At 42.2% G+C, this 23,231-nt stretch overlaps 1 protein-coding gene across 1 annotated transcript; it reads left to right on the forward strand.

Moving 5' to 3' along the window:
• The first annotated feature begins 1,215 nt into the window (after positions 1-1,215).
• CWC25 (CWC25 spliceosome associated protein homolog) lies at positions 1,216-23,231 on the forward strand. The gene is given in 14 exon segments (XM_043962732.1): positions 1,216-1,402; positions 4,799-4,971; positions 10,188-10,276; positions 10,279-10,352; positions 10,354-10,424; positions 11,413-11,482; positions 14,648-14,695; positions 14,697-14,776; positions 15,679-15,706; positions 15,708-15,743; positions 16,593-16,783; positions 17,213-17,311; positions 21,484-21,645; positions 22,170-23,231. Coding segments are annotated over 14 exon segments (1,254 nt in total). The 5' UTR covers positions 1,216-1,384; the 3' UTR covers positions 22,285-23,231.

Below are 23,231 nucleotides of genomic sequence, written 5' to 3' on the forward strand. Positions count from 1 at the left end.
CCAAAGCCCTCCCTCTCTTCCCAGCTTCCCTATTATTACTGTGAGCACCACTGAGCTTCTGACCACCTATGGTTCATTATTTGGGTGTAATCTTCAATTCTTCAGAAAGAGAGGCCCTGTTCTGAAGATAATGTGTCTAAATTTTAGGAATAAGGAGGGCCTTTGAGGATGAAAAACCAAGCTTGAATGATGACCTCACTCTATGAACCAGCCAGCATGACCAACTTCATGAAGCAAGGAAGTCAGCCAGCCAGTCAACATATTAAGTACCCACTACATGCTGGGCACTGGCTGCGGTTAAGGATATGAAGGAGAAAACAGTCCCTGATCTCAAGTGTGAGGGAAAAATCCATCCTCTTCTCAATAATTCTCAGGAACTCAGCAGCGAGGTGACAAAAGGCTTTATTTTCTTCTCATGAGGAGGCACCCTAGTGTGCAGCTAGTGGGTGCCCAGAAAGGGGGCTCGAAGGCCCTTTTTTATACCCTAGTCCCTAACACAAATGGACCTTCCCCTTTTTCATCACTGGTGGGGTTACAATCTACGGGCAAAGACTAGCTAATCGGAATGCAGTATTCCCACCCGTTTTCCTTGTATGGGCATGACTTAGAGTGGACCTTATATTTCCTCATATGGACACAACTCTGGAGTGGACCTTATTGAGACCAGGGCTCCTTGAACCATGTGACCTTGCTAACCTGAGGGGGAGGAGGGGATCTGAGACCTTTGTCCTACAAACAGGTAGGGACAAACAGGGAGTATGACTGACTGTTATATCCACATTGAGAGGAGACAACTACCCATTTCTCACACAAGCTCAGATTCTAATGGGGGAGACGAGGGGCAAACAGCTTATGGCCAAACAAGATGTAGACAGAATTGGCCATTAAGCGCAGAGAGAAAGCGCTAGTATTAAGAGTGACGTCACAGAGCTGTCGTCCTGGGGGGTAGAGATACGATTTGGGTACTTCGTCATACGTTCTGATCATAAGTGTGTAATGACATACTATGATAAGGAACTGAAGGGTGTGGCTTGGCCTTGATATCCAGGGCCTTAAGGAGTACTGGTAGGAGCAGTGACAAAAGAAAGGACAGCGGTGAGGATGTCGTAAAATACGTGCGCCATGACGCCTGGGCAACACAGCGAGGCATCTCAGTGTCCGCAGAGCGCATTTTCCTCACTCCCTCCTCCCCCGCCCTTCGCCCGCAATCTCGGCCGTCGCAGCCTGATGACGTGATCCCGGAAGTGGCGCTCTAGACAGGGTAATAAAGACAGTAGCGGCTGGGGGGAAAAGTGTTTGGGGCTGTCCTTCTATTCACGGTCTTCTTCTTCCCGGCTCCGGGAGCCGTCTCGAACCTTCCCCGAAAGAAGAAGAGCAGACCATCATGGGAGGTGGAGATCTGGTGAGTGAAGGGAGTCTAAGGAAAGGCTGGGCCGAGAAGGGCAGGGGTGGGCGCTTAGTAACCCTGGCAACAGGAAAGCTGGGGAAGAGGGAAGGGCAGTGACCTTGGCCCGGAGGGACTGAGGCCGAAACCCCGCTGCAGGGGGACGAAAAGATTGAACCGGAAGGAGGGCAGAAGGAACTGCAGAGAGGGAGCTTAAGGCTTTGTTATGGCGCTTATTATTAAGCTCCTACTGTGTGCCGGGCACTTTACTAAGCGTTGGGGGTACAGAGAAAGGTAAGTCCCGGCCCTCAAGGAGGTCATTGTCTAATGGGGGAGATGGCAGGCGAACGACTACGTACCAAAACTCAATAGACAACATCAGCTGGCGATGAATGGCAGTGTTGGGGTTGACAAGAAAGAAGCCAGCATGTTTAAGGGAGGGGGGAAGCCCTGGGTAGAGAGATGAGAGAGACAGAGAGAGCACCTTTCTCCTCCGTGGAAGGAAAGGTGGCTTCAGGGAATCTGAAGTGACGGCATTAAGAGGAAGTGGCCAGCCGTCCAGAGGCCCGAGGCCCGGACACGATGGGCTCGTTATCCCCCTTCCCCATATTCCATTCTCTTCAGGCAAATCTTATCCTCTTGTCTCCTTTTTGATCCTTCACATCACTGCCAGGTGAATTCTCCTCCCTTGGCACAAATATCATCCTGTCACTTTCCTTTTCAGAACCCCATTCTGATTCTCTATTGCTGGTCAAATAAAGGCCAGACTTCTTAGCTTGGCTCTAAAGGGCTTCCACAGCCTGTAGTCCCAGTTTTCTACCAGGTTTTTATCTCCTACTTTGCACTCTACATTCTAGACACACCTGGCTTCTCATTGTTCATCCTATTCCCCCCCCCCCCTCTCTCTCTCTCTCTCTCGGCCCTGATTCTCTCTCATGATCTCTCCTAAATTTTATTTATTGATATTGATACCCCTGTATATATGGAACACCCTTTCTTAAGCCCCCATTGACAAGAATTTAAATCCTACTCATCATTTAAGACCCCACCTTAAATTCTACTTTCTTTACGAAGACTTGTTTGATCCTTCTAGTTGGAATTGATCTTTCAATTTGGCAGAATTTGTTAAATTACTGTTGTGGGGCAGAGCACTATGCTAGGCCCTGAAGGAGAAACAAAGTGTAGCCAAGACATGGTTCTTGCCTGCTTGAGCTTGCAATCTAGTAGGGAGCTGCACAAAACAAAGTGTTCTGGGAGGTCTAAGGATGAGAAAGTTAATGAGTTTGGGGAACAGGGAAGGCATTTGGGTTAGATTTGAAAACAAGAGGTGGCTGGTATTTGGAAGGGGAGAGAAGAGAATAAAAGTATGAGTATTAAGGGGTGGCTGGTACTTGCAAGATAGTAGTCATTATCATTTATTAAGTGCCTACTATGTACTATCCACTGTGCTGAGAAGTCCCCTGGATATAAAAAGAGGCATAGGAGGAAGGTATAGAACTGCTTAGTTCTGACTTAGGATCAGTCACCTGAACCTAGGCTTGGTCTGCTCATTTGATCTTTACTTTTTTTTGTGTGTGGGGCAATGAGGGTTAAGTGACTTGCCCAGGGTCACACAACTAGTAAGTGTCAAGTGTCTGAGGCTGTATTTGAACTCAGGTCCTCCTGAATCCAGGGCCATTGCTTTATCCACTTTACCACCTAGCTGTCCCCCTTGATCTTTACTTTTACGGTTTCTTTTCCCCTGCTAGAGACTTGAGAGATTTTGTTACAGAGACACTCAGCAGTATATAAAATGTGTGTTAATATCATTAGTAAAAATCAGGAAGAAAGACTTGAAAATGGAAAAAACAAGGGGGCAGTTAGGTTGTGCACTGGATAAAGCACTGACCCTTTCAGGAGGACCTGAGTTCAAATGTGACCTCAGACACTTGACACATACTAGCTGTGTGACCCTGGGCAAGTCACTTAAGCCGAATTGCCCTGCAAAAAGAAAAAAAAAATTGAAAACCAAGTTTAGGCCAGTACAAAACCAGATTGATTTCCCTTTGCAAGTTGTACACATTACAAAGGCTGCTTGCTAATTGTGGTATTCTTACAGATGTCTTTTCTTGGGCCTCATGATACTTTACACTTTTATACACTCACTGTCTTGTTTTGCTTTGAATTTTAGCTATTTGTAAATGCCTTTAAATATGCTTCCCAGGGGAAAAGATTGTCTTATTTATCTTTGTAGCTCTCTAGCACCTGTTGCATATAGTTTGTACTTAATAAGGGTTTGTTGAGTTGAATTGAAGAGGATTTTAGCTCTGTCTTAAGCCATATAAGTTTTTGATGGCAGCCTGAGAAGGACTCTTCCTATCTTTGAACTTTGTGCTCCCTGTCCAGAACTCTCCAAATGTGTTGGAGATGAAACCTTTATCTTTGTGACTGAGATCATCATGTGAATGGTGTACTGTTGCCTTTTTGCTATCTCCTATTTTATGAGGACGTGGATGCTTAAGAGGGCTATGCTAACAAGCATTTATTAAATGCTGACTGAGTGCCACCAACAAAGTAGGAAAGAAATTTAGAGATAGCTCAGCACCAAGAAAGGCTTCCTCCACAAGGTGGAGTTTGTGCTGAGTCCTGAAGAAAACCAGGGATGTCAGGAAACAGAGGTGAGGAGGGAGAGGATTCCAGGCTTAGGGGCAGGATTGTCACATGTGAGGAACGGTAAGCAGACCAATGCTACCGGATTGTAGACTTCAGGGAAGGGATACCATGTGAGAAGACTGGAGAGGCAGGTACAGGACAGGTTGTGAAGAGCCTATTTGATCACTGATGGTAATAGGGAGCAGCTGGAAGTTATTGAGAAAGAAGTAGGAGTCAGGGGAGGGGAGAGGAGTGGATGTAGGTGGGGAGAGACATGGCCAGACCTACTCTAAGCAAAAATCACTTGGACAGATATGTGGAAGATGGATTTAAGTGGGAAAAGACTTGAAGCAGACTTGAGACCAATTAGAAAGCCATCTCAATAGTCCAGCTCAGAGGTAATGAAGGTCTGAATGAAGTCGTTGGTGACTGTGGGAGTAGAGAGAAGTGAGATCTTGTCACGAGATTTGGCAAGTGATTGGATTTGTAGGCAGTCGGCAGAAATAATGCTGAGATATCAAACCTGAGTGACTGGAGGGATGGTGGTATTCTTAACAGAAATGGGGAGATTTTTGAGAAAAAGATAATGAATTCTGCTTTAGACATGTTGAGTTTGAGATGCCTGTGAGACATCTCTTTGAAATGTCTATTAGGAGGTTGGAGATTTGGGATTAGAGCTCAGGAAAGACACTGGGGCTGGGTATATAAATGTGGGAATTCCCTGTATGGAGGTGGTAAAGGTTTGACTGTTCTCGCTGTTCTTTCCTTCTTTTGACTCCATAGAATTTGAAGAAGAGTTGGCACCCACAGACCCTCAGAAATGTGGAGAAAGTGTGGAAGGCAGAGCAGAAACATGAGGCAGAACGGAAGAAGATTGAGGAACTGCAACGGGAGCTTCGGGAAGAGAGGGCACGGGAGGAGATGCAGCGATATGCAGAGGATGTGGGAGCTGTCAAGTGAGTGTTGGAACTTAGCATTTGGTGAGAACTTTGGTACAAGGGTCTTCTGGTATACATCCAGTTTCCAATACTGGGTTACCAAACATATATATTATTTTTTTTACAATTAATGCTTAATTTTATTTTTTATCATATTATTATTTATTAAAGCAGATTTTAAGCTTTAATTGCTTAAAACTGCATTAAGACTTTTGGCACACCTTGCATAATTTTTTTTAATCAATAAAGTACTTTATTTCTTTCCGCTACATGCAAAGACAGTTCTCAAACCTCTGTTCACACAAGCCTTACGACTTCAGACCTTTCTCCCTTCCTCCCCTCCCTCCCCCCTCCCCCAGACAGCAGGCAATCCGATATAGGTTATATATATCATATGTATTATTTTTATCCCAGATAGGTTTCTCTTGCATGATATAGGAGTGCCTTGCACACGGTGGGTGCTTAATATTGAATTTACATAAATGTTCCTCCTGTTGGATTGCACGGACTTTTTTTTTTTTTAATTGCACACACTTTTTGATTTTGGCGGGAGGGGTGGGACAGTATAGGTTAAGTGACTTGCCTAAGGTCACACAGCTAGTAAGTGTCAAGTGTCTGAGGCCGGATTTGAACTCAGGTCCTCCTGAATCCAGGGTCGATGCTTTATCCACTGTGCCACCTACCTGCCCCCCCTTTTATTATTTCTTAACAGAGCAATACATTTGTATACCATAGCTTGTTCAACCATTCCCCAATTCATAAGCAACTCCTTAGTTTCCAGATCTTAGCCAGCACCAAAAAGCTGCTATTAATATTTTTGTCTATGGGAATCATTTCTGTCTTTCTTTGATCTCTTTGGAGTATGGGCTTTGTATGGCATTCTCCAATTAAAGGATCCATACAGTTGAGTAACTTGGGGAACGTATTTCCAAATTGCTTTCCAGAATGACTGAACCAATTCAGAGCTCCACCAACAGAAAGTAGGCCCATATTAAGGAGCCAGAGTGATGTCACAGAATGGGAAATGGGCTGGAATTCAGAAGCCTGGATTCTAGCAGTATTTCTCCCATTCTCAATCCAACCACATGCATTAAAATTACTAAACAGTTTTGTAACCTTGGCTATAGTTTTCAATTTTTTTTTTTTGGCGGGGCAATGGGGGTTAAGTAACTTGCCCAGGGTCACACAAGCTAGTAAGTGTCAAGTGTCTGAGGCCACATTTGAAACTCAGGTACTCCTGAATCCAGGGGCCAGTGCTTTATCCACTCTGCCACCTAGCTGCCCCTATAGTTTTCTTTTATTTATTTATTTATTTTAGTGAGGCAATTGGCGTTAAGTGACTTGCCCAGGGTCACTCATCTAGTAAGTGTTAAGTGTCTGAGGTCAGATTTGAACTCAGGTACTCCTGACTCCAGGGCCAGTGCTCTATCCACTGCGTCACCTAGCTGCCCAATATAGTTTTCAATTGTATAAAATAAGGATACCATATTATCTACTCTATACCTTCTAATGTTGGGAAGATAAAATAGGAAAAACACAAAATCACAATGCATTCTAAAAGGAAAACCATAAGTGATTTTCTAGGTTTGTTGTAGAGGGTCATCAGTACCATTATTCTCTTCCTAATTAGTAACTAACTCACAATTCATTATGTAGCTATGGCTGTGAAGGGGCCTTTTGGACTCAGTTAGTACAGGTAATATCATTCTAGGGTTTTGTTTTTGTGGTTGGAGGGTTTTTTTGGGTGCGAATCCAGTTCTTCTCTCCAGATCACAGGGGCATACAACGTGGAGGAGCCCATGCTCTTGGCTCTAGGCTTTACCTGGGGCAGTCTGCAAGCTGGTTATGTCATCCTTTCCCTCATCTGCTATACAGAAGGCTCTTCATTTTTATTTAATTTAGTAAGCATTCATCAGTGCTTCTATGTGCTAGGCACCGGAGAGCACAAAAACAAGAGTGAAATAGGCTCAGCCCTCAGAGGAGTTGGGAATTCTACTCTGGGAAAACATGTACCTAGATAAGTAATTTCAGGATGGGGGCGGAGGGGCCATCAGCAAAGGCCTGCCTCATTTTGGAGCAAGCATGTGGGGCTGAGCCTTGAAAGGAGAGAAAGCTTTCAAGAGGTGGAGATAAGGAGAGAGAACAGGTATGGGGAACAGCCTGTGTTAAACCATAGGCAGAGGATATGAGGATCATGTACCAAGTACAGGAAGTTAGCCAGTTTGGTTGGACCTCATGGTGTATGTAAGGGAGGGTGATCTGAAAGCAGTCTAGAAAAAAAGGTTGGGGTGAGATTGTGAAATACTATAAATGCCATGCTGAGATTTTACTTTTTAATTGTAGAGGCAATTGGGAGCTTACTAACTCAGGAGATTGGTGTGGTTGTGTGAAAGATATGATTTTGGGTGGGGGTACAGCTAGGTGGTGCAGTGGCTAAGCACCGCCCTGGATTCAAGAGTACCTGAGTTCAAATCCAGCCTCAGACACTTGACACTTACTAGCTATGTGACCCGGGGCAAGTCACTTAACCCTCATTGCCCCCCCCCCCAAAAGATATCTTCTGAGATCATATAAACTTAGAAGAGATCTCAGAGACCATCTAGTCCAACTCTTTCATTTTACAAATGAGAAAACTAAGTCTCATGGAGGTTTAAATGACTTGTCTATTGACATAGAGGTAGTAAATATAAGAGGTGTGATTTGAACTCAGGTCTTCCAGTCCAGTGGCAGTACTCCTACTGCTTCTTGGAGTTAACCTTTCTAAAATACAGGAAAAACATACCAAATCTAAATGATTGGTAAGGGGAAAAAAGCTAAAAGCTGAAATTTAAATGGGTTGCTGATAATTTAAACCTTCCAAATAAAAGTTTTCAATAGATTTATTTACATCACAGTGTACAGTGAACATTATTAGAGTGCTAACATACAGTAATTAGGGATCTAGAAGTCAAAGTCACATTGAAAAAGTTCTTATTTTCTGTACCTTTGAAGAAGCTAGTAATTTTATCTTATATTCCTCTTTATCATACTAAAACAGAAGAAGAAACCATTTTAAAGTACTCAAAAAAACCCAAAACACTTCTATCTGTACTATCACCAATTCTGAAATAGTGGAATAGTGATGAGTTTTCCATGCAAATAAGCTTTCTGGAGTTGAGTGTCTTGTAAGACCACTTAAAAACTCCAGCTTTCTCCATAGCTACTCTGCCCCCAGCAGTTGGGGGAAAGGTAATGGTCTCATTTACACAATGACCTCCGAACATAGAGCCATGAAGTTTAAGTCTATCTACCATTTTCTGTTTGTGCTGACTGTATTTGAATCTTATGGCTCAGGAAGGCAGAGTCCTTGTCCATTAGCTTTTCTTGTGTGCTATTCAATACAGAATCATGCTTATATGGGCACTTAATAGAGTGAAAACTCATTTAAAGATGCTCAGTCATCGTGTTCCCCCATATAATCGAAGTTCATCTTTCAAAATAAACAAAGTGGTTAACATCATTATCTATCCCTATCTTTGTTTTGATTATAATTTTATTTTTGGAGGTAGGAAAATTTTCTTTGTAAGATACCATGTTTTCTTTTCTTTTCTTTTTGTTTGTTTGTTTTTTGGGTTTTTGCAGACAATGGGGGGTTAAGTGACTTGCCCAGGGTCACACAGCTAGTAAGTGTCAAGTGTCTGAGGCCGGATTTGAACTCAGGTACTCCTGAATCCAGGGCCACTGTGTCACCTAGCTGCCCCTACCATGTTTTCTTAAAGGAACTGAATAGAAATCATTTAAGAGCAGATTAAGTTGTGGAAAATAGCTTGGGCAATGGGCTGCCCTTATTTCCTTTGACTTGTCTGCTGAATTTGATTTCCTCATAGCACACCATTAACAAAAAAAACTACTCTAGCTGTCTCCTTCAACTTCTTCCATCATTCCTCTCTTTCATGTCCTGGTGTCTCATTCTGTCTGACCCTTAAGTTTGGATGTTCCCTTCAGGCCTTTTGGATGTTTATACTTGTTGTTCTGCTGACACCTCAACGCCAGAATATTTAAAATCAAATCTTGAATCTCTCTTCAAGACTCGCTACTGGTTTAGCTTCTTTGTCAGTGAAATGATCATTCTGATGATCACCTGGAGTCTTTTTTGGTTTATTCCTCTCCTTTAGTCACTGGATCCATTCAGTTTCCACATTTTGCTTTTCCTTCAAGAGATTCTACCTAGCTTAAGTCTCACCTCCTCCTTGAACCATCTCTGACTACTCCTGGCCCTCAGTGAATTGACTTCTCTTGTGTCCATTTCCCCATTTATAAAATGGATATTAGGAAACTTGGACGACCTGTCTTGTCTCCCACTAAAATCCTCTTATATTGTGAAGGATTCTTCAAAAGGATTCTCATTTTGGCAGGTGCTCCAAAATTGAAAAAGGCCTTAAGTATTGGGCTTGTGACACAGCCATCTGTTTGTCTTCCTTTCTTTTTTTTTTTTTGTGGGGCAATGAAGGTTAAGTGACTTGCTCAGGGTCACACAGCTAGTGTCAAGTGTCTGAGACTGGATTTGAACTCAGGTCCTCCTGAATTCAGGCCAATGCTTTATCCACTGCACCACCTAGCTGCCCCCTTCTGTTTGTCTTCCAAAGATTATCCTAGCTAATTGAGGAAAGCTAGCACCAAAAAGTGATCTCTTTCATTTTACCACATCCATTCATATACCATCTCATAACTGGGAAGGACCTTAGAGGCCAATCAGTCCAACTCCCTCATTTCACAACTAAGGAAACTGAAGCCCAGAGAGGTTAAGAGGCCTACTTAGGGTCACACAGCCAGTAAATGTCAAACTTTGAGGCAGAATTTGAACATAGGTCTTCTTGACTACTTCATACCTAGTGTTCTACTTCTTTCACCATATCACTAGCTTCCTGTCCTTACTGTCTCCTAGGCTACAGAGAGGCTATCATTATATCAAGTACAGAAACAGTAGCAATTAAATTCCAGGTCATTAGAGATATTGTATTATTTCTCTCTCTCTTCCACCAGGTTATTCTGAATAACAAATGGTATAATGAATGTAAAGTACTTTGTAAGGATGAAGTGTTTATAGAATATTCATAAACTGTTTTGCTTATTTATAAATTAGTAGGTATCTAAGTTCTCTTTGACCCATGGAAGGTGACTTATTGAAGGAATAAATTTCGGTGAACTTTTTAGGTAATTGTGAGTTGGTTACTTTTTTTCCCTCTTGGAACCAGAAAAAAAGAAGAAAAACTAGACTGGATGTACCAGGGCCCTGGTGGGATGGTGAACCGTGATGAGTACCTTATGGGACGTCCCATTGACAAATAGTTTTTGAGAAGATGGAAGACAAAGAAGCAGGTTGTTCATCTGAGACAGGACTTCTTCCAGGCTCTATCTTTGGCCCCTTCTGGTGCCAATTCTCTACTTGACATGGCCAGCAAAATCCGGGAGGACCCACTTTTCATCATTCGGTAACAGCATGGGTTTGGGAGGGAGGCTTAATTCACTGAGACTTTAAGAAGCTTTGCTGAACTGAATTCAGTAGACTCTCTTTCTTTGTATTGGTTTCTCCTCAGCTTCTTTTCCATTTGAATGAATTTGTTCATCTCTAAGACTGGACATCCTGGTGCTAGGAAAGCCCAATTAAGGGATTTCTTTGAGTTGACCAGACTTGAAGATACTGGCAAACTTCATAGTCTGACACAGATTTGTTTTTCTACTTTTGGCCTCTTTGTTGTAAATTTGGCTTCAAGCACAGGCTAAAGGAAAAACTGGCAACCTCAGAAGGATCTGGGGCTTGGGGTAAGAGAAATGGGTGAGCAGAGAAGTTCATCTACTAGATAACTATTGAAGCTAACGTGAGGAAAAGAAGGTGTTGTTATCTTACTAGATTATAGGCTGTCCATGGGAATTGATAGGAGTGACCCACCTGTTTGTCCCCTGAATGCCAGGATCCTCTGGTTTTAGACGGGAGGAATAAACTAGACACTGGGCCCTTTGTACTCTCCACATTTCACTCTACTGCTAGAGAATGTGGAAAATGTGGCTATTAGTCATTTCTGCTGATAGTATAGGCTTGATTTCTTTAAGGGAGAATCCGCCTTAAACTTCTTAAAGGTCCTCACCACTTATTTTAGCCAAAGGGAAGGAGAGCAGAACCTTTTGATTCAGCTTTAAGGGTCTCTTGCCCTAGTAATCCCTAAAAATGATTCTAACCATTGAGTTCTTCCTATGAGAGGCAGGAAAATGAGCTGATGCCAACGGGGAAAGAGGAGAACCACAACCTTCTCAAGGTTCTGCAGATTAGCAAAGGTCTCTGGTTTTACCAGACTCTGCCATACAGACTTCTATATGGGACTTGGATGGATTTGCATATAACAACATCCACTTAGAGAACCATTTAATCTCCTTTGACAAAAAGAAATATCAGTGACTTTTATTTTTACAATTTGCTTTCAGAAAGAAGGAGGAAGAGAAGAAGAGAGAAGTCTTGAATAATCCTGTGAAAATGAAGAAAATCAAAGTATTGGTAAGTGTTACATAAGTTGAGAACCCCCAAACTAGCATTTCCAATTAATCAACAGACACTTACAAGGGCTTACTATGTTTCTAGTCAGTATGCAAGGCTCTAGGGATACACTTACATAAATGAAATAATTTGGACACTATAGTAGCTTATTTCTAATGGGAGGGGCAAAGGTATAACAAGGACATGTATAATTATAAACAGAATAAATATAAAAAGACTACCAATAAATACAAAGTAGTTAAATACAAGGTAGTTGTTTGGGGAAGGGGGGGGTGAATCTAAGTGGTGCAGTAGATAGAGCATTGGCCCTGGAGTCAGGAGGACCCAAGTTCAAATTCTGCCTCAGACACTTACTAGCTGTGTGATCCTGGGCAAGTCACTTAACTCAGATTACTTAAAAAATATATATACAAGGTAGTTTGGAAGGGAGAGCACTAGCAGCTGGCAATAACAGAAAAGGATAAGATGGTACTTGAGTTTTATCTCAAGGGAAGAGGGGTTCTCTGAAGTCAAGTTGAGGAAAGAGTACATTCTGGGCTTGGAGATGGGAGATATGGAGTGTCATGTGAGGAACAAGGAGAAGACCAGTTTGGCTGGGTTGGGTCATAGAGTATTTCATTAAAAAATGTGTCCTGTTCTTACTCTGTCAGAAGTACGATTTGTGATCTAGACCTGGAAGAGACCTTAGAGGCCTTCTAGTCTAATGCCCTTAATTTTATCTGTTCCATAGAAATTATATATATATATATTTTTAAAATAATATATATGTACATATGCATATATGCCTACAGATATCTTTCAGTGATTATATTTTTTAATATGTAATTTAAAAAAATTTTTCCAATTATATGTGAACAATTTTTTGAGTGTTTCTAATTTTTTCCCTTCTTCTCCTTCCCCTCCAGAAGCCAGCAAGCAATCCGACATAGGTTATACATTACAATAATGTTAAACATAATTCCACATTAGTCATGTTGTAAGAGAAGAATCAGAACAAAAGGGGGAGAAAGCAAGAAAGAATAAACAACAACAACAAATCTGCATCAGACTCTAAGTAAACATGGAGAGCATTCTCACCATGAGCCTTTGGCACTGTAGTGACTATGTTTTTAACCGATAATGTTTGTTTCAACCAAAGCATATAACCCAGCAGTGGCTCAAGCAGCCAGCAGAGTACTGTCTCCAAAATGGTTAAGCAAACTGCACGAATGATATCTACCGATACCACGTGCAGTCTTTTACTTTAGTTGTTTGCCATTTGTTAAAGGAAGCAGGGTGTATGCTTTGACTTTAATAAGTTCATTGTATTTTATCGAAATTTTTTTTTTTTTTGCGGTGAGTTACATTTTTAGTGAGAGCATGATTCTGTTGACTGACTTTTGGGTTGGAGGGGGGTGGCATTGTGTTGGCATATTTTTCCTTGGTAAAGAGGGGGGGGGGCGGGGAGCCTGGATTTTACTGGTGTTTAACAGCAACTATGCTGTTGTTTCAGCAGATCAAAGCCTATTGCTGAATTTTTTTGACAGAGCCCTCTACTCTTAACCACTTCAGCCACTGAATGGTCTCAGGCAGAATCAGATAGAATTGAAAGTCAGAAGGCATTGTTGTGTCTAATCTAAAGGAATCCCTACTATCCCATACTTACAAATAGTTGTCCAGCCTCTGCTCAAAGGCTTCCAGGAAGGGGATACTGACATGTCTTAGGTTGCCTATTCCACCATTGGGCTGCTTTCATTATTAGTGATTTTTTCCTGACATCCATCCTGAGTTGGCTTCTTTTTTACTTCCACCCATTGTTCCTTGTCCTGCCCTTGGGGACCAATCAAATGGAACAAATCTGATCCCCCTTAGATGTGTAGCTTATAGCTAGGCCCTTCTTAATGTAGCCCAAGAACGAGTTGCCTTTTTGGCTGCCACATTATGCTGCTGACTCATATTGAGCCTGTACCCCAACCCCCCTGCCCGAGTTTTTCAAACAACGAATATCTATCCTTGCCTTCCCTATCTTATACTTGTAAGACAGCATTAGTAGTGCATTGACCTGGAAGTCAGAAAATTTGGTTCTATTATCATGGCTCTGGATAAGTCGCAATATCCTACAGTCTCAGTTTCCTCATCTTATGGTTTCTTTGTTTTTTAAAGGCAATTGGGGTTAAATGACTCGCCCTGGGTCATACAGCTAGTAAATGTCTGAGGCCTGGTTTGACCTCAGGTCCTCCTTACTCCAGGGAAGGTGCTCTATCTACTGTACCACCTAGCTGCCCTGAGTTTCCTCATCTTATAAAATGGACATTACTACTATAGACCTTAGCGTGAAAGATGTACTTTATAAAAGCACTTTATAAATGTGACCTATTTCTCCACTAAAGTCCTTTTCTTGTGGCTGAGTTGTGGTGTGGAGGCATACCAAAGGCTACAGTGGAATGTGTACTGTCTCTGGCAGACCCTACTAAATTGGAAAATCTTTGAGGATGAACTTTTTGGGGGGGGGGCAGGGGCAATGAGGGTTAAGTGACTTGCCCAGGGTCCACACAGCTAGTAAGTGTCAAATGTCTGAGGGTCAGATTTGAAGCTCAGGTCTTCCTGAATTCCAGGGCCAGAGCTTCATCCGCTGCATCCGAGGATGAACTTGAAGTCTTTTTTTTTTTCCCTGAGGTCCAGCTTAGTTGAATTTGGAGAGATTCATCACCAGGTTGGCTACAGAATGATGAATTTTTCACCATAGTATCATTCAAAGAGTACTTGGTAATTGAAGGTCTGCCATCTTCTTTGCTGGTGAGAACATATTCTGTTGAATAGTAATAATAAATTAAGAACTCCTAAATGGAAGTAGTATTCTCTTGACTTAAAATGGAAACTCATAGATGGCATGGAACTTTGATAATGTTCCATACTGCTGACACTACAAAGCCATGCAATCAGTAGAATGGCAGTTTCTGAGGGCAGGAACATGTTTTCAACCCTCTATCCTGAGAGCCTAGTATGTTCCCAGCACATAGTAGGTGCTTTATAAATTTATTGATTCCTTGAGTATTTTGGTGCCAGTTTCTCCTAGAAGGCAGATTGGCCTAAGCCTTTCAGGTACCAGAAAAACAAATCCCATGAGGGGGAGTCAGGAATAAAAGGTGCAGCGAAATCGACGTTGTGCGTTGTTGAATTTTCTAGTTGCAAATGAGCCTGGAAAAGAAAGAGAAGAAGAAGAAGAAGGATAAGAAAAAAAAAGCATAAGAAACATAAGCATCGAAGCTCCAGCAGTGACCGATCTGCCAGCGAGGAAGAGCGGGGCCGTGGAAGGTGCGTGGAGAAGGCATTTGGTGCCCCATTTGCTCTTATTTTGCTGGTAGAATCTTTTTTTTTTTTTTTTTAAGTGAGGCAATTGGGGTTAAGTGACTTGCCCAGGGTCACACAGCTAGTAAGTGTTAAGTGTCTGAGGCCGGATTTGAACTCAGGTACTCCTGACTCCAGGGCTGGTGCTCTATCCACTGTGCCACCTAGCTGCTTCTTGCCGGTAGCATCTTGAACCTGGAGAAGTCAGCCTGGTCTTGGTGATATTTTATCAGAAAAAACATCTTGGTGTCTGATTCAAGATCTTTCAGCTTCTATTTCTTAATACATACACACACACACACATATATGTATACATATACATTTTTTTTTCTGAACTTAGATACCAGCTAGCACAGGCCTCTGCATATACTTAGTACAGGAAAAGAGAATTGTACATGAAAGTGTACATATGCTGTTTTTCTTTTGAAGTATATAAAATCCACCTGTAGCTTTCAAAGCTGTTTTACTTATCTGGCCTTATTTCTGTTCTTTTCTCTCCATTTATCCACCCATTCCTTGCCCACTCTGTCTCTCTCTCCCCCATGAGAATAGCAGCAGGCACCTCTGCCTCTGACCTCACTGTCAGCCTCCAGAATAGCAGCACAAGGTTGGGGGAGAGAGCTCCAGTGGGGGTTGGGGCTGTCGAGCCAGGCCCACGATTTTTCACAGGAAAAACAAGATTGCACTGATGCATCTTCCCAGCCAAGAAAACCCAAATAGGGAAACACACTCCCAAGTAATAACGGGGGAGGTGGGAAGCCAGGGAGGGGGCAGGGAAGTATGTTTGAGCTCATGAGATAAAATGGCTTTCTATATCGCCTCCCTCACACAGTTGTTTGTATCCTTTTTGCTTTTACATTTCTTCTTAGGCCTCAAAAGAAGGTGGAAAAGTCCTCCTCCTGTTTTGTCCAAAATTCCAGGTTATGGCTTACAGGTAGGTAACCTGGTCCTCCCGCTCCTTTCCCTCCACAGTGGTTCCTCATGCTGTTTTGCTCAAGTGGCACTGGGTATTTTTAGCATCTGATAGTTATAGAAGATAATAAGATGCCTAAACATTCGGGGCAAGTATCACTGAGGAGCAACTGTATCTTCCTCCATCATGTGCTTTGGTCTCTTGACAGACAGGAGAGTCCCATGAATTACATGCTGAATTGTCAAGGCTGTGATTTGGGGTTCTCACTTATTCTCCTCTGCATCCCTTGCCCTAATGTCTGGGGTAGGAGAGAGTTGAGAAGGGGAAGTAGTTAGATTAGTGGATAAGGTTTGGGGGGTTGCTTTTAAGGTTAGGTTGTTCCTATGTTTACCTGGTTGTACCTGCTTTGAAAATAGTTCTGTAAAGATAAGATGCTATGCTCTTGATGTCTCCTTATATGGTTCATTCATTCCACATTATCACTGGACTTTCTTTTAAAATGAAGGTGTCGGGCAGCTAGGTGGCGCAGTGGATAAAGCACCAGCCCTGATTCAGGAGTACCTGAGTTCAAATCTGGCCTCAGACACTTGACACTTACTAGCTGTGTGACCCTGGGCAAGTCACTTAACCCCCATTGCCCCGCAAAAATAAATAAATAAAATGAAGGAGTCCAGGGCAGCTAAATGGTGCAGTGGATAAAGCACTGGCCTTGTATTCAAGAGAACCTGAGTTCAAATCTGGCCTCAGACACTTGACATTTACTAGCTGTGTGACCCTGGACAAGTCACTTAAACCCTCATTCCCTGGAAAAAAAAAATCCATTATTAAATGAAGGTGTCTGAATAGCTCTTCTGCTTTATCTCTCTATAGATTAAGGACAATTGACCATGACGGAGACTACCAGAACCTCTGGCAACTGAATCGGGGAGATCACACAGGGTCAAGAATCACTCTAGATCACGGAGCGCCTCTCGTTCACCCCCAAAACACCCCAGCAGGAAGGGCACATGGGATGCTGAGAGCCGGGACAGGCGGTCACGGTCCCCTAAACATAGTAGACAGTGAGTGAGCCAATTAACAAGGAGGGAGTGCACTTAAATGATTGGCTACAGAACACTTGATTTCAGTTAGCAGTATCTGTATGTCTCAGTGTATCCCCTGTACTTACATAGATGCTGTTTTTTCTTACATTTAGCTCTTCTTTTTGCCCTTGGATGTAAAAATCAGAGGAACTATAAATTGATAGGTACATGTGTTCCAGTGTACTTTGAGGGCTGGGTTCAATGCTATTTTTGTCATCCCCTGTGTATTCCTGGTGGTTTTCTCTTTAAGAGATTGTCCTTCCTTCTTCCTGTCTCTTCTCTAAGTGACTAAGTGACTCCTCCCCCCCCCCCCCAACCACAGTTGTCTACATTATAGTTTTTCTCTCAAGGGTTTCAGAGACATGGAGTTAGGCCCCCATGTTGAAGAGACTCTTTCCTTGATTACAGGCACAATTCCAAAGTAAACAGGAAAGAAAGAGGCCGAACTAAGAGCCCTTCCCCCAAAAAGGAAGGCTATCAAAGGCGACATGCTCCAGGTTACACCAGGTAAGTTGGGTGCCTAGGAGGGTGGCTCCAGAATCTTGATGAGCCCAGAAATAGCATAGACCAGACTAGAAAGATGCTATCCATATAATAGGCTTTTCCCCTGGCAAGTCATTGTATGGGCTTTTTCCTTTTGGCTATCTCTAGTAACTTATGCCCCAGAGAGGTGTCCATGGCTGACCTTTTTTTTTCCTTAGAAATTTTCTGCCTTGAGATACTAGCAAAAAATCAGTTAAAATTTGATGCCAGATAATTGGTCATAAAAGAGATATTATTGCTTTGTAGAAGAGTGTGGATAAAAAAAAAGTGTGGATAATACTTGCTATGTTGGCATGAGGAGGGATGACTGAAGATCTTGGTAGGTCCCTAGATCAAAAGAAAAAGTCTCTGCCCTTAAGGGGGAGGTGGGGTCATAGGATACATCATAGAAACATATATTAATTTGGGAATAGAGGGAAAACTAATGACTAGAAGGATCAGGGAAGGCTTCCTGTGGGAGGAAGGACCTGGGTTGAGTCTTGAAGGAACCTAAGGATTCTCTGAAGCAGAGATGAGGAAGAAGTGCATTTTGGGCATGGGGAACAGCCTGTACAAAGCACATAGAGGGAGAGGAGCTGGATTTTCTATCCATGGTCAACAGCACATAGGCAATTTTAGCTGCACTCAGTCCATCAAACATTTATTAAGGGGGGAGCCAGGTGGCACAGTGGAGAAAGTATTGGCCCTGGATTCATGGAGGACCTGAGTTCAAATCCAGCCTCAGACACTTGACACCTACTAGCTGTGTGACCCTGGCAAGTCATTTAACCCTCATTGGGGCCCTGCAAAAAAACAAACACAAACAACCAAACAAAAACCATTTATTAAGCATATGCCAGGCACTTGGGATACAATGAAGAAAACATTGAACAGTCCCTGCCTTCAACAAACTTGTGTTCTTTTTTAAGGAGGACACAGCATGTACACATCAGCATATGCAAAAATTGATAAATAAGAACTTTTTTTTGGAGGGGGGCCTGTATGTAATGGGAATATCAATAGAGTGCTAATAGGTAAGGCAAGGCCTCATGTAAGGGAGTGGGTGTCACCCTGAGTATTGAAAGAATGTCGGGATTCTAAGAGGCAGAGTGAGGGGGAAGCACAGAATAGGAATGGGGGAAGAGTATTTGCAGATGGATAAAGATGAGAGAGATGGGACATGGTTCGTCCTATGAGTTGAACCATAGAATATGTGAAGATAGATAATGTAGATATTGGAAAGGTAGCTTTGAGCCAGGTGAGATCCTTAAATGCAGAGGAGGCTATAATTTGATACACCAAGTATCAAAAATATGTAAGGAAACCCAGCAGTTTGAACACTGGGGGTGAATGGCCAATCATCACTCTGGCAGCCTTGTGGAAGAGAGAGCCTTGGAGGTAGGAGACCAGGTAAGCTATTACAGTGGTCTAGTCAAGAGGGGAGGAGGACCCACCCTTAGGTGAGAGATACTGTGGAGGCCTGACAGTTGTGGGGGCAGGGAAAGTGTTGTGAACTTTTGTGATCAAAAAGCTGGTGGTCCTTGGAACTAGGAAAGCTAGGGAAGGATGGTGGATTGAGAGAGAAAAGTAAGGAGTTATGTACTGGAAAAGTTGATTTTGAGATGTTTGTGGAATATAGTCAATTCCGGATTGTCCAATAGATATTTGGTGATGCAGGATTGGAGCTCAGGAAGAGATACTCCATTAATGACATAGCTGTGAGAGGAGTCTGCATAGCAAAGATAATTGAACCCGTGGGAGCTGATCAAGTCACCATGTAAGAGATCGTAAAGAAAGAAGAGGGCCCACTATATAAGCTAGGGATGGACCTAGGGTTGGGGATGGGGATGGATGAAGATCTAGCCAAGAAACTGAGGAGTAGTTAGAAGAGGGGAAAGGGGATCATAAGAAAATAAGAACTAGTGTATCACCTAGGTGGTCACCATGGTCTTCTGTAGAATGTTTCAAGAGGGAGGACTGAGAAGAATTCACCCGGTGGTTTGTTAGATCATTGGTAACTTTGGAGAAAGTAGATTCCCGCTGATTTATGAGGGTTCAGAGTACACAAAGGGGACCAATGTAAAATAATTCTGGGAGGTAAGCTGGCTGTAGATTGTTGAGGCTTTCAGTCCTGAAATATTATGTTTGTATTTCATGCTAAGGGCAATGGGGAGCCATTGAAATTTTTTGAACAAAGAGATGACATGCATAAACTAGTGTTTAGGAATATTATTTTGATAGCTGGTAGAGGCTGAATTAGAGGTGAGGGACTGGGACAGTAAGGAGAGAATGGAATCAAGAAGTCCATCAGGAGGCTATTGTAATAGTCCAGCCACAGGTGATAAGGGCCTGAATAACGGTGGTAGCTAAAGACATTCAGAAGCAAGAGTTTGATCTTGTATAGATTGACTAGGCTTGTAACTGATTGGATCTGGGAGGTGATAGAGAATAAAGAATCAAGGGGATAGAGCACCAGCCCTGGATTCAGGAGTACCTGAGTTCAAATCCGCTTCAGCCACTTAACACTTACTAGCTGTGGACCCAGGGCAAGTCACTTAACCCCAAATTGCCCCGCAAAAACAAACTAACAAACAAAAAGAATCAAGGATGACTCTGAAGTATTGAACTTGGATGACAAGAAGAATGATGTAATTCTCAACAGAAAAGGGAAGTTTGTAGGAGAGGCGTTTTATAGAGGAAAACATTTGAATCTTTCATAACAGTGCTCCTAGGGTGTGCTTTATTCAGACAGTGTTGGAGCTGTGGATAGTACAAATATTCTTGGAAGCCTACCCTAAATGCAGTAGAGACGTAAACTATTGCCCTTGTGAACCTTCCAGGAGAGACTCGGGAGCACTTGTCTGTTGGACTTCATTTTACTATTCCTTAGGAGGTGTATATAATGACATGCATTTATCTGGCATCATTAGAAAACTAGTGCACAGCTATAGTCTTTTCAATTCTGATGATCTGTGAGTGTGTTTTTTGCTCCAGATGACTGGAAGATTGCTTCAGTTCAAAACGTAAATTTTTTCTGTTAACAGCCCTGGATGCTAGATAAACATAGATAGAATTGATTTGCCTAAGGTGACACAATACTTAAGCAGTAGACCTAGAATCCGGTAGAAACTAGAATCCAGGATTGTTGACTCCAAGTCTGGTTTTCTTCCCACTGTACAAAGTTTAAACCCTTTCCTTGTAGAAGTAGACTATTGAAACTCCAGATATTAGACAGAATTTGATCTTTTCTTTCTTTTTTTTAAATAAAAGTATTTTATTACTTTCTAGTTACATGTAAGGATAATTTTCAACATTTGTTTTCATAGGATTTTTAGTTCCAAATTTTTCTCTCCCCTCCCAAGACAGAAAGCAATCTGATATAGTTATATATGTACAATCACATTAAACATATTTTCTGCATTTGTCATATTGTGAAAGAAGAATCAGAGCACAAGGGGGAAAAACCTCGAAAAAGAAGGAAGAAAAAAAATAGCCAAAAAGTAGAAACAGTATGTTTAATCTTCATTCAGAATCCACAGTTATTTTTTCTGGAATGGAGGACATTTTCTAGAGTTTGATCTTTCCTCTTTGCCTCCTGAGAACACTGGAAAGAATAGAGTGTGATGTAGAATGACAGGGAGAACTCTTGTCATTTTCTTAAGGAGTTAAATTGAAATTCTCAAGCCATTGTGGTCTCCAGTATCTTGTCTCCAGATTCCCAACCATTGCCAGACTTGCTTTATGACTAAAAACAAGATAAATTTTGAGATGTTCATTCATTCAACAAATACTTGAGTGTATAATATGTACAAAGCACCATGCTAGCCACCACATTAAGACTGTGAGTATGGGGCCTTCGTTTTTTGTTCGCACGCCCTTATTCCTTAAGTCATTCCAAAGAGGTACTGATTATTGACTTTCCCCCGAATGACTCAAAAAATAAGTAAATCTTTCATTTGATTCAGGATGGCCAAGGGGGTTGTGCTTTCAGGTTCTCATCACTGGCTTTCTTAGATCAGGGAACTCGTGAGGAAACAAGCTTAGTGCGTGTTGTTGACTAAGAAAACTTACTGCTCACAGTGAACCTGGACTTCCCTTCCATATATGAGATTGTTCCCAGCTGGAAAAGGTAGATCTGGCAGGGGTTATGTTTACAGAAAACTTTCAGCGGAGGAATTGGAGCGAAAACGGCAAGAAATGATGGAGAATGCAAAGTGGCGGGAGGAAGAGAGGCTGAACACCCTTAAGAGACATGAAAAGGAAGATGAAAGAGAGCGGAAGCTGGAGAAATTGGACTCTCGGGATGGGAAATTCATCCAGTGAGTGACTGTCTCCAGTTCTGCCCCTCCTATGTTGGCACATTCCTTGCAACTGGTGGGGTGGCTGGGTCGGGAGGGTGCCTTGGTGTGATGGCTCTGAAGGAAAGCCTTACCTGGCACTCAGCTTCCTGACCACTGCTGATATGAGTCCAGGCCTCTGGCCAGACAGTGAGATGATTTTGATTTTGTTGTGGGCAGAAGAGGCTAGGTTTCTAAATCATTGAAATTCTCTGGCCCTCCTTTTAAATGTGGGAATTTCATGGTTTGAAAATCTTTTTCTAGTGGGCCTTTGCCTTACTTTCTACAGTAGATAAATTTTCTCTTATGGGTACTTGTAGAGAAAAAAAATCTGCCACTTCCCCCATTTGTATGTAGTTCCAGATGGAATGTTGAAAGTTGTGTGGGTTTTTAAAAGTCCTGTTTAAATTATAGTAGCCAGAATCTTGCTTCTTATCATGACCCAGCCAGAGAATTGGTCAATTAGAAAGGATGTTTTTGACTTGTCTCTTTCAACTCCTCCACAGCCAACTGAAGTTAGAAAGTACATCCACGTCCTCCTTAGAGGATAGGGTCAAGCGCAACATCTACTCCCTGCAGAGAACTTCAGCTGCTTTGGAGAAGAACTTCATGAAGAGATGAAGCTCACATGGCTCTTCTGTTAATTATCCTGAGTTTTCCAGGGAAGCTGCTGGCTCCTTAAAGAATCCTCTTTATAAGAGTTGAAATGCCTTCCAGGGATGTCAGATGGCCACTGCTCCGAGTGATTCTACTCCAGTTATTCCTGAGAACAGGGAGGAGGCCCTGTTATGTAAACTGGTTGCTGCCTCTGGTGTATATTGCAAAGTTGGGGTTTTGCAGTTTCCTTAAGAGGTGCCCATCTTTGTTTCAATGCTCCTAGAGATTCCTGTCACTTTGTATAGCTAGTCATGGTCCTGACAGTGGTCCTGTAAATTTACCCTGAGCCTTCCTTTTTCATCAGATCCATTCCCTTTCAATACAAACTGAACTTTGAATTTTTTTTAAATCTCCCTTTAAAAAAATCACTCATGGACCTCTTCAGCTGAGTAGCAAATCAAAGGATAGAATCAGTGTTCCAGGCTTCTGTTACAGAATGTCTTGAAAGTTAATTTGAGACAGACCAGTGCCAGCTCCTGAAGAGCCAGGGAAAGAAAAATGGAATTCAGGGAGGGAATCCAGAGAGGTGGAAAAACAATACTTAAAAAGCACCAAATGAACTGTTAAAATATTTGGTCTTTAAACATTTACAGCAGTATAGTGTGTATATGTACAAATGTATAATTTTTAATAGTTCTTTTAAAAGTTATTTTTGTCTAAATATCCTGTTCGAGAAGTGATTTTTGATATATTATTACCATATCAAACTGGATACCAAATAATCCTTCACACAGGGCAGCTTTCTTTTCTGTGTAGCTGGGATGGTTTAACCACTTCCCACAGCGCCTTAACCCCTTTATAGATGGATCACTTTATGTCTCTGGATGTGAAGTTTATGGTTCCAGAGGTACAACAAAACTGCCAACATGCCTCCTGGCTTTTAAAGAAAAATAAAATAGAAATTCTGTTTA

This window comes from Dromiciops gliroides, chromosome 4 (genome assembly GCF_019393635.1).
Source record: "Dromiciops gliroides isolate mDroGli1 chromosome 4, mDroGli1.pri, whole genome shotgun sequence".
Taxonomy (NCBI): Eukaryota; Metazoa; Chordata; class Mammalia; order Microbiotheria; family Microbiotheriidae; genus Dromiciops; species Dromiciops gliroides.